Below are 15,411 nucleotides of genomic sequence, written 5' to 3'. Positions count from 1 at the left end.
TTGTACTCTACAATTAACCCGAGCTGAGATGAGAATAAACCAGAGTCAGACAGCTCGGTTGGGTAAATGTTGTGATATAATATTTATAGATTTTAATTAATTTGATGGGGAAACCGGTGTCAGAGTTAAGCCACCAAAATTGATGCTGTCTGTGGCACTGTCAAGGCTGGATCATCAACTCAGCAGAGCAGCCAACTATCCTAGGGGTCAGACACCTAGGAGCCTCAAAGTACCAGATTTCCCTAAAATCCTTTATATTTTTTACTAGAACAATAGTTATTATTTGTTTTGACTTTCCTGAAAAAGAGATTCCCTCCTCTACTTCTCTTTTTGAAGTTTCTTTATTTTTCCCATGTGTCTGTAAAATACATACATTTGCTCAAGCATAGCTTTTAATTTCTTTTCCTTTTCTAAAATATGAGACATGGACAGTGTGGATTGGACTCGTGTGCATGTATTTGTGTGTGTTTGTATAACAGCTTTATCTCTGGTGATGGTGCACATGGATTACCCAGGACCAGATAGGCCCGCTTAATCCCTCTAAAACGGACAGAACTGAGCCAGTGTGACCTCTGACCCCACTAACAGGAAGTGAATTTCCCCAATCAGAATCAAAGGTGCCGCCAGGTGCCACTTAATGTGGCGTCCTTCTATAAACCATCTTTTTTTCAATTTATCAATTTATTTACACAAGTAGGTCGGAACAGCACTCACTGCAAGTGAAAATTACAAGTAGTGCGAACAGTCATGGTTTGTGAAAATCAGAAACAAGAAGCAAAAGTCTATTTCCCGTCTTATAAGATACTGTGACTGTTTCTCCACTCTGAGTCTATATTTGTCTCTCAGTTTTGACTTATCATTTACTTTTTTTTTTTCTAATTTACACTTCTTTATTTACTTATATTTTAGACATGTGTATGCTTAATTTTCTCCTGAGGAACACTTTTGGTGAGCAGCCACATTCAGTACCGACAGCAGCAGGAGGCAGCAGCGGCCTCTGCTCGTCCATCAAAACGTCCAGACTGTGCTAAGTATGCACATACTCCTCTTACACTGAGGACAACTCTGATTGGACACTGGCCCTGGTACCGCCCATTACAATTTGATTGACAGGGAGTTGACTAATAGCATCGGAGAACGAGGCTGCCGTCGAAGTTGTGATTGGTGGATTGGGCTGGACAATATGAATGGCAACATGTATTGTTCGACGTCGTCCTAAGGCAGTAGCAACTTTGAGGTTTCCAACTCCTGGCAAGTTTTCTTGTAGTTTTATTTCATCTTTTCGCCTTTAAAGTCAACCAACAAACGCTCTACGACCACATGAGGAGGGTTTAGAAAAAGTAACGTGGTTAACTTTGGGTCGAACAAAGCTAACTTTTGACCGTAAGTTACATGTGTCCTCTGTTTATCTCAGCTAGGATTTAAATGGTTAACGCTCCGTTAGCTGAAGTGGCTAACTTATTTGGGCTCTCAAGATTAGGACATTGTTGTAATCTATGATGGTGTGTGGTCTACACTTTATGGTAATTAGTTTGACATAAGTATCTGTGCTGTTTATAAAAGCAGATGATAATAATATGTCAGGAAGACATATATTACCCGTTATCTTTTGAGTAACGTTTACTTCAGGTTCCTGTTTTTTGGTGTAGCTTGCTAAGACCGGATTCCATACAAATGTTGTTACTAATTAAATTCAGGAGCTCCCTGAGTTACGTGGTTATGAATCTCACTATCGTTAAACATGTTTAATGAATCGATTGTATCAAGTTTCACTTCGGCATACTTCTAATATCTAAAGAAACGTTATTTACCGAGTGGTTATCCCGGTATCCTTCCTAAATAACTAGCTAAAATGAAACACATCGTTAACTCCCAGTGGATTGTGATGACGAACAAATAAAGAAGCTGAGGTTTCATCTGAAATCCAGTACTTAATGGTGGCTCATAATTGTATTAATTAACATGTAAACGTTACAATGACATTAGTCCCAAATGCTGAGGTATTTAAACTTGTCTAAACGCCTTGTTTTACTTGAACCACAGACCAGTGTATACTTGTGACAGAAGAGTCGGCACTACATCTGAGCAGTGCTGGAGATGGGGGATCAGGAGCCTCCAGAGTTTGGGTCCCTTGAGGAAGAGCTGAAATATTGGAAAGAACAGGCTGTCACACACAAACAGAGGTGTGTCCTCCTATTTAAATTGTTTTTAACAGACCTAAATTCATTTTTTAGATGTTTTCCTGTGGTGAGACACAATTTATATATTTAAATTTGCATTCAACTGACAACTGACGATGCATGATAAAGCATTTCTAGGTTCATTTGCCTGCCATGCTGTGTTTTAGTATTTTTGCATATTCGCCTTCCCATATTGCTGACCATTATGAAGGCATGCTACAGTGTTTAATATTTTTGTTTTTCTTACCTTCTATGCACATCTTGCATGAACAAGATTTTGTGTGTGCAAACAACATATCGGGACACATGGGAAACTGTAATAAATTCTGCAAAAATATTTGAAAACATTTCCTTTCTCTCTTGTTCAGTTTGTTGAAAGGTCCCTAGAAACACCTGCAAGACAAAGTGATTGTTTGTCTCACTGTCCTATAGATAATAGAGCAATTCAAGTCATTACTAAAATAATTTGACATCTGATATGTCTGCGTGTTTAGTGCACAGGAAGCCCAGGAAGAGCTGGAGGAGTTTCAGCAGATGAGTCGGGACTATGAGGTGGAACTGGAGACAGAGCTAAAACAGTGTGAAGCACGAAACCGTGAGCTTCTTGCTGCAAACAACTGCCTTCGTATGCAGCTGGAAAACTACAAGGTTTGGATGGCATTGTCAATACTTGCAGTTCTTTTAATATACATGCAAAAATGGCTGCATCCCAGCTTCACAAACTTTACGTTAAGATATTGAAAACAAAGTCACTACTACTCAGTTATTTTAAAAATAATATGTAGAAAAAGTTCTGAGAGATAAGAGACTTCAAACTATACATAGTTAAAGATTTTGTAAATAAAGTAGTACTGTTCCTGACATATTAGACAAGCTCCATAATACAAAAAGAAATCTAAGGTATGTTTTAGAGCCTTTAGTGAAGTGTAAAGTTCCTGTATCAGGGTTGTCCAAGGTGACGCTGAGGGACTGGGGAGTTTTCCATACTTATCAGCTGATAATAGTTGGGTTTTATGGGTTTTCTCATTTGCCTGTGCTGAATTGCCTTCGCTGGCACTCTTGTCTGAGTGCTACTTGTGTTTCCTAGTTTAACTCACACAAACACACACACACACACACACACACACACACAAAGGATTGTTTCAGGGCAGAAAAAGACAGCTGGTGACTCTTGCTTGTTCTGTGTCTGGTGGGGATGGCAGTCCTTCCAGTCCAGTAATATCACTATTAACTAATCTCTTTTTAATGTTTTTAATAGAAAGGTTTGATTAATTAGTGCACCAACAGCTCTGATATTATCAATATACTTTCAATCTTTACCAATTAATTAAGGGTTTTGAACACCTAGTTCATTATGTTATACTATGAAAATTATGCTAAATTTAGACTATTGAGTTTAATGTTTGTTGCTCAGTATTTAGTTGGTGACTTTATCCATGTTCTGTTGTCTTCTAGTGTCCTTAATTTGTAATTTTTCTTTTTTTTTTGTTCTGTCTTCTCCTGACACACTTCTAAACCTCCTGCCAGGAGAAGTATGAGACACAGCACTCTGAGGCCTGCCGGCAGATCTCTAGCCTGGAGGGAGACCTGGCTGAAACCACAGCCATAAGAGACCATCTTCACAAATACATCAGAGAGCTGGAGCAGGCCAACGATGACCTGGAGAGAGCCAAGAGGTCAGGACACACACACACACACACACACACACACACACACAGTGGAATTTTGAGCTCTCCTGAAGTCACAGAATGTGCAAGAATAATGTAAAGGAAAAAAAAAGAAGGCAGAAACATGAACAGTGATGTGCTTTTGTTTGTCTTAGGGCGACCATTATGTCACTAGAGGACTTTGAGCAAAGGATGAACCAGGTTATAGAGAGGAACGCTTTCTTGGAGAGTGAGCTGGACGAGAAAGAAAATCTGCTGGAGTCGGTCCAGAGACTAAAGGATGAGGCCAGAGGTAAAGCTCTGTGTAATAAATAAACAGGAGATAATGACGGTTTAGTAACACATGCAGATATACAAGAATAAGAGGAGAAAGGCCAGGAGATAAAATTATATTAAATATAAATATTATTTACTGTGTGTGTGTGTGTGTGTGTGTGTGTGTGTGTGTGTGTGTGTGTGTGTGTGTGTGTGTGTGTGTGTGTGTGTGTGTGTGTGTGTGTGTGTGTGTGTGTGTGTGTGTGTGTGTGTGTGTGTGTGTGTGTGTGTGTGTGTGTGTGTGTGTGTGTGTGTGTGTGTGTGGCAGACCTGAGGCAGGAGCTGGCTGTACAGCAGAAACAGCAGGTACAGGACAGGAAGCCTTCCCTCAACAGTGCAGTCAAAGAGCCTTTACCATCCTCATCGCCCTCCTCAACTGGGCTGCCCACCCCACCTCTCACACCCCCAGACAAAAGGACTGAGGACAAAGCTACGTCTTCGTCCACTAACCAGCCCGTCCCCTCTGCCCCGACACCGTCCAGACATCCAGCTTCAACAGATGCCTTCACCACCCCACCGCCCTCCATCAGCAGAGGTCAGTTCACATTCCTATTCATTAAAAACAGTTACAACTTCACAAACTTGCTGAAATTTCACATAATCACAGGTAAGTGTCTGGTCCACTGGATGATAACAATCAGTTTCATTTTAAGATAGTTCTAGATCATAAAAATAATTAATAATTCTTTTTCTTCATAAATTGTTGTTCAGTTCAGTTCTATTTTATTATAAAGCACTAAATCAATTATCTTTAATAAAAAGAGGTTAATAAAAGTTTTAATAAAAAGTTTGACACTTTGCATCCAAATCCTCTTAAACTCACACAGTAATTTTTCAGTGTGAGGATTTCTGAGGGTTCTGTTTTTATATTATTCTGAACAGAATGTCTTCATCAGCTGGTTTGTTTCTGCAGCTGAAAGCCTTTCAGGGACTCCTCTCACCACATCAGCAAGGATCTCAGCTCTGAACATTGTCGGAGAGCTGCTGAGGAAAGTTGGGGTAAGATACAGACTTATTGTAGATCAGGACTCTCATGCACTGAATTGTAATGAATCAGCCCCTCTGTTTTCTAACTGATGACTTACCATGTGATGCTGCAGGGTGCAGCACACAAACAGCGACTTTCCTTGAGCTTAAGAGTTTATAGATTTCTTTTAACTAAAAATGTACAAAACAAAGCACAGTCAGTAATTCAGTTGTGTTTTCAATGTAGACAACTCTAAAGACCTTGGTGAGAAACATTCACTGATAATGACCTCAGCTGTTAAATCTGCATGTACTATAATACACTTTTCCTTTTTTTACACACAAAGCAGGTGAACTAGTTTTTAGACATAAGGAAGTCAGTGATGCTAGTGTAGTTGATGTGGTCGAACAGGAAATATGAGCTGTTTGTTTCCTCACTTCCCGTAGAACTTGGAGTCCAAGCTGGCGTCGTGTCGGGAATACGCACGTGAGCAGACAGCTGCCCGCAGAGGCCACGCTGGAGGACAGGGGGTCGTGGGGGCAGCCCAGAACAACTCATCAGACACCCATACTACCAACGGCCTCTACAACAAAGGGTGAGGTTCAGCACGTGAAGAACTTAGAGCTCACATGTTCAGAGCAGTAAAGTTTGTAAAGAGCAGGAAGTATGACAGCTACCCGTTTCCCCAATTTTTTTTTTTTTTTTTCAAGAATTTCACCTGTAACCCTTAACCTTTACCCTTACTGTTATGTGGTAGGTGCTGTGAGTAAATTGTGCAGAAGACTCTCTGAGTGTTTGTTGTGTTTCACAGGCTGGTGAAGAGGTTAGACTTTGGAGCGGGACACAAGCTGTTGCTGTGAAAGTGAAAACGTTCTCCACCTTGATCCTTAATTCTCATCTGGACTGCTCTGTCCTTCCTGTCCGTCCCGCATGGATCTCTCAGATGTAACGGTACCACATGTTGCACATCACCCGAGTGATTTCAGGACACAGACCACTCTCATAGGAAGCTGCAGTGATAAAATGGATGGATATGTTCCTATGGATACTTCAGGATCTCAGTTACCAGCTGTTTGGTTATTTACAGGACTTGTTTTCAGCACTTGCACTTAGCTTGAACCAACTTACTGCATGTTACCACCTCACCTCCCATGTTTGGAGTATTTTGCACTTTTTTTCTTTGTCCCTCTAAAGGTGTTTAGACTGAACGCACAACACATGTCAGAGAGAACTTTACCTCCAGAGTCAATGAAAACACTAGACACTAACAGATATTGGGTGTTTTTTTTTTTCCTGTAATTTCTGTGTAACTTCACACAGAGGACAGATTCCTTTAAAGTTATTTCCACAGAGCATGCCATATTTTCACTTTGGAGGCATAAATCTCTTGCTTTTTGAGACTAGAGCTTATCTGCTAAAGATCTGCTGTTGCAGAACTAAAATATCTCTTAATTATTTGAGGTGAACGGAGAAAACCAAACAACAACAACAACAACAACAACAACAACAAAAATCACACAAAAAACAGCTTTATGCTAGTTATTAACACACATTATAGGGACCTGAGTGCTGAACACTGGAATGGTACTTTCATCTGCACACAATCAGAGGGTTTTGAGAATGTCTTTAAATACTACTTCTTAAATGTTTAGGGTGTGTCACTTGTCCATGTAACACCACACTGCCAACTGATGGTCAGTACGCCTCTACAGAGGTCCGTTACTGATGAAACTTCACCAACAAAGTGCCACTAGAAGAGAGAATAAAAATAATGGTAGAGTTCTGTATTAATTTTTGTAGTCCACAAAAGATTTTAGATCAAATGTGTTTTGTACAGATTGATTGAAGAACACTGAACATGAGCTCTGTGGGGAATTTGTATTGACCACCTCAGCTTCTACTGGAGCAAGAAAACTAGAACTGATTGTATGCTCAAAGAGGGAATAGATAGGCTTGAGCTAACCTGGGATATAAACACCATGGCTGAATATGACAGGCTGAGGCAAACATGCTTTCAAACATGAAAATGTACCTCTCTGTAAGCCTTACTGTTTTAATGACGCACATTTTTATTACTGTGACTGATGTTAGGAAAAAGAAAAGTTAGTTATTTAGAGTATAAAGTGTTAAAAATGTTTACTTTGCATTTCAAAAGATACGTTTTTGAAGGCCACCGGTGGTTGTGCATTTTAAATTTACGTAGTGACTCACATGTTAAAATAGTAGCTTCTAGTAATACAGAGATTTATCACTATGATCTTCTCAGCAGCTCTACTGGGCTTTTTTCAGCCTCGTTTAGCTTATAGCTCTTATTCTGTATATGAGAAATCTTAGAGTTAATTTCAGCTCACCTGTTTACTGTTTTTTTTTTTGTTTTGTTTTGTTTTGTTTGTTTGTTTCAAAATGACTGAATGCTTTCTTTACTCATATGGCTAGGATTTGATCAGTGCCAGGTATTAAGCCCCTCAGTGGGCTCTATATCTGTTGGAAACAGAATTTCAACTGGAAAAACTGTCTTTTTTTGGCCCCAGTCCTTATTCAAGTCTTTTAATACTGAAAACAAAAAGCTGTAAACCTGATTAAGATAATATCTTCAATTAAACTGGAAGAAAGTGACTCCTGAAACTGACACGACATGAACATGTGTTAATACAGAAGAACGTGGACAACACTACAGCACAGCAAAACCAAAGCACAGCAAAGAAAAGACTTATGTTGTGATCAAGTTTGTAAGAGCAAGTAGCGATGAATTATGTCAGATGTGCCCCGGGCCATAGCTCGCTAAACCTTAAAATGTGTGAATGCCTATTTCCACGTTTTTATGCCTATTTGCTGCAATGTCTGCTGATGTGTTGTTCGTTCTGTCCAGTACATGAACCGATCAGACACCATTCAGACTGGAGACACTGAAACCCAGAGCTCTACTTCTCATCTCTCGCAAGAGAGAAACTGGTCAACTCCTCCTGTTAATGAGGGGATATGAATACTTCAGTGAAGGCTACTTGTGTTTTATGTTAAAAAGAGTAAAGTATGTGATAGATTGTAGTGTAATGAACTGTACCTCTACTCTACGGTTACTAACATAGGGTAAATATATATATATAGAGAGAGAGAGAGAGAGAGAGAGGGAAGAGGGGCTGTGGTTCATAGTCTGTACAGGACTTATGAAAAGGTAGCTGCTCAGGCTGGGCGTAAAGCAACAGCAGCAGAAAACTGAACCCTCTCTGTAAAGGTCAAAGGTCAGTGTGTGATGTTGTGAAATGAGGCCTTACGTGCATGTAAAATGACTTGCATGCTACAACCTGTTCTGTTCTTTGTTGTTTGTACTGTCCGTGCTGCTTATAATGCTTAAAAAAAATCTTGAAATGGGAAAAAACTGTTCTTGATGTTATTTACTCATCTGCGTCATTGGAACAACTCAGACGACACATCTGGAAGCGTCTAGTAACAGTTTATTAGCACTTCACTGGTTGACAAAGCAGAAAATCCTGCATCACAGAAGCCATTTTACAAATCACCTTTATTTAAATTATGTTGTGTGAGGTTTAAGTCACGCTGCCTAATCTCAAGAATAAATATATAACAGATGGTTTACAAATATAGTTTTATAGCTTTTGAATTTCCAAAATAAAGCTTCTCTCTAAATATTCTCTGTGGAAGTGCATAGAAAGTAAAGTCGGCACCAGTCTGTGCCTCATGGATCACCATTCCAGTCAAGACCTGATTCATGAAAAATATCAATTCCAATGCGTGATTAAAACTAATTTGCAACACTTGCGGTCTTCTATATGGCAGATTGATTAATTATTTATAAACATGTAATGGTCAATAGGGAGACATTTTTCTCCAGCTGTGTCAAAGAAACTTTGAGGACTATGGAAATACTTGTAGAACAGAAATAAGTTTTGTTTATTGACCGTCTGTGTTTTTTAAAGATGTGAGATCTTTTTCTGTGGCTTGAAGGTAATGGTTCACATGTGAGAGGCACAAACAGAGGCAGACTATATATATGGGAATATTTAAAACATGGATATATAAATAAAATGATTATATTCATAGAAATCATGTTACTTATCCACAAACATTGAAAATTTTGATCACCTCTTTTTTTGGAATCAGATTCTATAACCTTTGGAGATAATTTGTTTTCCTTTTGACTTTGTAAACATAATCTAAGGAGCTAAATCTACAGAGTTCATACAGCTTTCTTTGTCCTCACTGCAATGTGATTATTTTCATGAGGTTTATTTCCAAAAATAAACAATTTAGTGTCAGTTAGTGTAAGAACTTTAACACACGTTCCTGACATGTATTCATGATAAGATCAACTATCAAAGTAGCCAATTCATTTTATAGAATTTAAATAAATCAGTTTAAAACAATGCAATGTCAGATATAATGATTTTGTATACAGGAACATTGAGGTTTATATTGTGGAAGGACACTTCAAATCAAATTTAAAGTATAAGCTTGTTAAGGCCACTTAAGTGTGAAATCCAATGATAGCACTGAGTTTACTCATTGGGGAAGGAGGTGTACATCTCCCCGCGGGCTTCCAGAGGGGGGGTGCAGGCAGGAGGGGACGGAGATGGAGGCTCTTCCTCCTGCAGCTCCACTGAGTTTTCTTTGATGTTGCTTCTCCGGCTGATGCTCCCCGCCATCCCGAAGCTCCTGACGCTGCTGCTGCCGCCGCTGCTACGAGGACTTGGGCTGCTGAATGTTGCATCCCCTCCTCCACGCCTGGGAACACCCGACCCATCAGGAGGAAGAGAAAGAGGAGGAAGAGGAGGGTCAGAGGGAGATGAAGGACAGAGGAAGAACAGAGAGCAGGACCTTGGTGGCTTAATGCAAAGCAAGATTAAAAAAAAAAAATAAAAGATAAAAGAAGCCCCTGAAATCATTCAGCAAGTGCAAACCAGAGGGATCAGGACAGTGATGAAGAGGAGAATAATCAGTTTGCAGATCAGTAGTGTCTGAGGACAGGTGTGAAACAGGAGCAGCCAGACATGAGAGGAGGAAAATGATTTAAAATCACAAATGATCTCATGCCCATATGCTTCTCATCTCTAGCAACAGGATGGACAATTTAACAGTTGACTTAAAAGTAACATGGATGAAAATATCTGCTCAGATCACCACTGATCACTGCCAATGACCAGACCAACTAATCAGTGACATAGTGATCCATCAGTCTGTCCCAGAGTTCAGTGGGACCCTCAGTACCTCAGTTTGCTCCTGAGTGAGGCCACCTCTCTGTTGAGGGTGTCGTTGGCTTCAGTCGTCTCGTCCAGCTCCCTCTGCAGTTTCCTGCGAGCTGCTGCCACACGCTGAGCTTCCTCCTCCGCCTCCTCCAGCTGATGCTTCAGCTGCTTCACTCGCACGTTGCCCTTCTCCGCCTGCACAGATTGGAGGCACAGGCAAGCTGAAGCATTTACGAGTGAAAGCGTTTTACACCATGGTAAAAATTGCTTTTGTTTTGGCAGGTAATTGATTTTTGGTGCTTTCTATACTATGTTATATATTTTTCATTTAAGCTTTGTACCTGATCTTTGTATTGCTGTGCCTGCTTCCTCTCTTCCTCCATCTGGATGGTTAAATCTTTCAGCTTCTTGTCTTTCTGACGCAGGTTCTTGGAGTTGGCCTGGCGCTCTCTGCACAACAAGTGGCACATGGTCATCATCATGCCATGTGGCTTCTTACTGCGCTTTAGTGCAGTGTTATCCTGACTAAATGTGAGGTTGTACCTAAACTCTTTCCCCCACCCTGCACTTGTACCTGCTCTCAATCTCCAGCTGCTCTTCAACCTCTCTCAGCTTGGCTTCGAGAGCAGCGATGGAGGATTTGAGTTTGGAGCGGCCCTGGCCCTCGATCTCCTGCAGTTTGGCCTTTAGCTCTCGGTTTTGTCTCTCCAGCTGCTGCCGGGATCCCTCTCTGCTCTGAGAGGAGGATCTCTCTGCAGACAGCTCTGCACCCAGCTGCTCCACCTGCACAGCAGCAGTCAGAAAAGAAGCATTTGAACGGCACCAGCAACTATTAAGTATTTCTTATGGTATGAATTCAGGTAGGTAACTGGCTAACTCCTTCTAAGCTCTCTGTAGTCCACTCTTAACCTACCAGCTGCTGGCTCTTCCTCAGCCGGTCATTGAGGCTCTCCACATTGGCCTGCTCCTCCTCCAGCTCCTCCTCCAGCTGACTGATCTTAGTCTCAAGACGACGCTTTTCATCCGACATCATTGACCTGAAGACAGCGTGGAAGAGGTTAATAGAGAGTGTTTAAAGGTGAGAGAGGACAGGAGAGGTCAGAATTTCTGAGAGTTCAAGAGGCTTTCTGTTGATCTGTTTATATTAATAAGACCAGACACCCACTTTCCAGATGAGTTACTGGACAGTTCTTCAGACAGCTCGTCTCTCTCTGTCTCTGCCTGCTTACGAGCTCTCTCAGCTGCTGCCAACATCTGGACAGACAGAAGATGGTGAGATGGTGGGTGAAGGTAAAAAAGAATTCAAGGTGTCATTAAGAAATAAAAACAATGTCCTGGCTAGTTAAGATGTAAGTCTGTTGATATTCTCTATTTTTGCTGACAGGTCAAAGGTTTAGTTTTTGAAATTGAAACCAAGTGTTTGTTTAAAGTTGACGTGCTCAGACGCACCACATAACCTCACCTCGTGCAGCTGAATGAGTTCGGCCTCCATGGCCTTGGACCTGCGCTCAGACTCTCTGGCTGAGGCGACGGACTCCTTTTGGGCTGCGCGAGAGTCCTCCAGTTCCCTCTGAAGATCCTTCACCTGGCCCTGCGTAGAGAGCACAGTGGATCTTTTTGGGTTTAAATCCAGATTAACTGGATCAGATCAAATTATCTGAATCATCTTGTTATGTTTATTGTTACAGTTGCTTTTTATCATCTTAAAGATAAAAACAGTCACAGCAAAGTACAGTAAGTGTGTGTGCTGACCTGGGTCTTGCGGAGCTGCTTTATGGCCTCATCACGCCCCCTGCTGGTGGCTTCCAGCTGATCCTCCTTGTCTTTCAGCTCCCCCTCCAGCTTCTTCTTCCCAGCTGCCGCCTGACCTCGCTGCTTCTTCTCCTCCTCCAGCTCAGCTTCAAGCTCACGCACCTGACCCAGAAAGAGATGGGGATTCTGACTTGTACTAAAAAAACTCAGACACTGATGTAAGACCAGATTGTTGGTAAAAGAAACAAACTTCACCCCCAGTTGGATGATCTTAGATACATTAAGAATAACAGCAGTAGAAGTTGTGTACGCAACCTGTTTGAGGAGCTGCTTCCTCTTCTCCTCGCCCATCTCATCTCGGGCCTGCAGCTCTCTCTCATGCTGAGCTTTGAGAGCCTGAATGTTCACTTCTAGACGCAGCTTGGCATCTTCAGCGACCTGCAGCTCATCCTCAAGCTCCTCCATCTGGGTTCTCATCTCCTCCATGATGGCCTCCAGGCCACGCTTCGCCTTCTCGAGGTCATGGACCTGATGCAGAACAGTAAGAAGATTTGACCAAACATTTCCAACTTTTCCAGTAACAGAAAATCATTCATTCATGTTCAGATGTTACATACATTCTTTCCCACATCATCCTTGGAACTGATAAGGTCCTCCATCTCAGCTCGAAGAGCCTTCATAGTCTTCTCCGCCTCCTCCAGAGCCTCCTGGTTCTCCTCCAGTGCCCTGGTGAGAGCTAACACCCGAGTCTCCTTGTCCCTGGCCTCAGCCTCGGCCCGATCCCGCTCCTCTGCAAACTTGCAGGACACAGCTCGCTCCTCTGCCAGAATCTGACCCACACAAGTGCAAAGATCACAGGAGATTACAAAAAATCTAAGACAAAAGAATGGGACCATTTGTACCAGTCTTTGTAAAAATCATCCTTCTCAATTAGTCTTTGTGCAGTGACAGAAGTCTGATCTTCACCTTTAGAATTAAACAATACTTTTTCTTTGCCTCCCTTGCAACTTCAGTGTTCAGTGAAATAGTTTTTGGTGCCTGTGCTCAACAAAACAAATAATCAGACCTGATCAAACTTCTTCTGTTTCTTCTCCAGGTTGGAGACGAGCTGCCGCTGGCTGTCCAGGTCCATGAGGACGTCCTCCAGCTCCTGCTGCATTCGGCTGCGGCTCTTCTCCAGCTTATCATAGGCTGATGCCTTCTCCTCGTACTCACTGTTGGCCGCCTCCAGTTCACGCTGCAGCCGCTTCTTTCCCTCCTCCAGCAGCTCCACCGTCGCTGACATCTCATCCAGTTTCTTCTTGTAGTCGGACAGCTGAGAGCAGGTGAAACAATAAGATGTTAAAACATTTTAATGATCTCTAAAATGTCTCCATTATGCTTAACATAGTTCTATGACTGCACATCTGGTAATGATGCATGAGATACTTTACCAGTGAACTCACTGACCTGCATGTTGAGGCTGGAAACCTGCCTCTCCACAGCCCTTTTAGCCTCTGTCTCCTCCTCCAGCTGCTCCATCAGGCTATTCCTGTCGTCCTCCAACTGACGCAGACGTCCGGAAAGGTTCAGCTTCTGACGGGTCTCCTCCGACAGCAGCTCCTGATGAAGAAAGGTGAGGGGCCAAAACATGGGAGGAGAATGTAGAAAAGGTGTCATGCTAATGGCAACGCTGCTTGGATGGATCACTGCTTTGGTCTAAACTCCACTTTTGGGTGCATGTTTATAATTTGTATAGATATTCAAGACCATATCTCTAGACCATAAATTCCAATTATTCTCATGATCCAATAGCACCACCAGTGAATCCATTTTTATTCTTATTTAGTAAAATATTTCAAGCTCAAGTTACATGGTTTGCAATTGGCGTCCCTCACCTGTGCATCCTGGAGCTGAGAGGACAGACTGGAGACGTCTTTACTCAGCTTGATGTTCTTACCCTCTGCCTCGTTCAGCAGACCCGCCACACTGTCCAGCTCCATCTGGAGAGGAAGAGAAAGAAAAGTAGGAGATTTAAAGAATGACAGAGAAGCAGAAGAACAGTAGTTTGACATTAGTACTTGTCACTTTTTTATTTATTAGCATTTTTTATGGCTCACATTCATCTTGGAGACTCGCTCCCCCAGCTCAGTCTTCTGCCGCTCACTCTCGTTAAAGCGTGAGTGGAGGTCGTTCAGCTGACCCTCTACTTTCTTCTTCTTGTGCTCTAGGTCCTGTTTGGCGCTGGCGAGTGATCGCAGGTCAGCGCTCAGATCTGCCGACTCCTTCTCCAGAGCCTGTTTGGCTTTCTCCAGACCAGCTCTCACCTGCACAGAGAGGAAGTGGATGTTCAGTGAGTGACTGACACCATCCAGACAAATTAAGGAAATTTTAAAATAAGCAAATGATTGAGAAAAATCTAAACACTGATGATAAAAACACAAAATAGCTAAAAAATAAAAAAAGGTTACGTCAAAGGAATACATGATGTCTGAGTGTCCTCACAAGTAAAATCAGACATGACTGTATGTGTGTATGTCTGTACCCTTTTGGCCTGCTCAAGATGCTCAGTGAGTTCCTCCACAGCCTGACTGTGTTTCTGTCTCAGGTCTTGGATTTGTGCCTCGTGGCTCCGACTCTCCTCCTCCATGGCTTTCTTCAACATGGCTACCTCCTGCTCACGCTTTGCCCTGCAAACACATATCACAACAATACTGCAAACATACAGATGGGATTGCAGCCACATGAGTGGCTTACAAACATATACTTTATGAAGATGATGCTGTCATTTAGTCTTTTGCACCATCTCAGAAAGAGGCTTTGTGTCGTTTACCATCTGCTGTTCGTTTCACATTAAATTTCAATATATAGAGAGTTTTAGTGGAGCATTTATTCTCATACACATGTATGTACGTAACTGAGAAAACACTGATCATAATTTCTAGTTTAATTGCACGTATATGTTGGCTACATTATATTAAACAGACCGTAGCTCCTGCTGGGCAGCAGTCGTGTCCAGGCTGTCTTCCAGCTCAGTTCGTAGAGCATTCAGCTCCTCTCCGAGATCCCGTCGAGCAGCCTCTACCTTTCCCCTTGCCGCCCTCTCTGCCTCCAGGTCCTCATGCAATTCTGAGAGCAGAGCCTCCAACTCCCGAACCCGCTTCACTGCTGCTCCACGTTGACTACTCTCCTCCTCCAACCTATGACACATAAAAGGTTTCACTTCTCGATGCGGGTTTTTGGAGGCAAAACTTGAATAGAAGACTTGACTAGAATCTGATTTCCTTAGTAATAATTTTTATATTTGACTGTTTTTTAAAATCAGGAGTTTAGTCTGAGGACACTGAGAT

General features: G+C 42.0%; 2 protein-coding genes across 4 annotated transcripts in view; one reads left to right on the top strand and one right to left on the bottom strand.

Moving 5' to 3' along the window:
* The first annotated feature begins 1,166 nt into the window (after positions 1-1,166).
* nde1 (nudE neurodevelopment protein 1) lies at positions 1,167-8,776 on the top strand. 2 transcript variants are annotated; one of them, XM_026354284.1, is made up of 9 exons: positions 1,167-1,251; positions 2,044-2,183; positions 2,675-2,828; positions 3,708-3,856; positions 4,003-4,139; positions 4,431-4,697; positions 5,076-5,161; positions 5,576-5,724; positions 5,941-8,776. In XM_026354284.1, exons 2-9 carry the CDS (start codon positions 2,098-2,100, stop codon positions 5,987-5,989), a joined length of 1,077 nt encoding a protein of 358 aa, XP_026210069.1. In that variant the 5' UTR covers positions 1,167-1,251; positions 2,044-2,097; the 3' UTR covers positions 5,990-8,776. The 2 variants fall into 2 exon arrangements, with proteins under 2 accessions (XP_026210069.1, XP_026210060.1); XM_026354275.1 differs by having other exon boundaries at positions 1,215-1,383.
* The window catches only part of LOC113158205 (myosin-11-like), a 22,479-nt gene continuing 14,575 nt past the window's right edge, over positions 7,508-15,411 (bottom strand). For both annotated transcript variants that reach the window (XM_026353942.1, XM_026353951.1), the window contains 16 exons: positions 15,049-15,261; positions 14,607-14,751; positions 14,182-14,388; positions 13,960-14,064; positions 13,532-13,684; positions 13,149-13,397; positions 12,700-12,912; positions 12,398-12,610; positions 12,083-12,244; positions 11,793-11,921; positions 11,496-11,584; positions 11,244-11,367; positions 10,905-11,113; positions 10,672-10,780; positions 10,353-10,525; positions 7,508-9,869 (listed from right to left, as the gene is read on the bottom strand). In XM_026353942.1, coding sequence (XP_026209727.1) covers positions 9,644-9,869; positions 10,353-10,525; positions 10,672-10,780; positions 10,905-11,113; positions 11,244-11,367; positions 11,496-11,584; positions 11,793-11,921; positions 12,083-12,244; positions 12,398-12,610; positions 12,700-12,912; positions 13,149-13,397; positions 13,532-13,684; positions 13,960-14,064; positions 14,182-14,388; positions 14,607-14,751; positions 15,049-15,261 — 2,719 coding nt within the window. In that variant the 3' untranslated portion in view covers positions 7,508-9,643. The remainder of the gene's footprint in view (positions 9,870-10,352; positions 10,526-10,671; positions 10,781-10,904; positions 11,114-11,243; positions 11,368-11,495; positions 11,585-11,792; positions 11,922-12,082; positions 12,245-12,397; positions 12,611-12,699; positions 12,913-13,148; positions 13,398-13,531; positions 13,685-13,959; positions 14,065-14,181; positions 14,389-14,606; positions 14,752-15,048; positions 15,262-15,411) is intronic.

Source organism: Anabas testudineus, chromosome 8, assembly GCF_900324465.2.
Source record: "Anabas testudineus chromosome 8, fAnaTes1.2, whole genome shotgun sequence".
Taxonomy (NCBI): Eukaryota; Metazoa; Chordata; class Actinopteri; order Anabantiformes; family Anabantidae; genus Anabas; species Anabas testudineus.
This window is presented reverse-complemented; position numbering and strand designations above follow the sequence as displayed.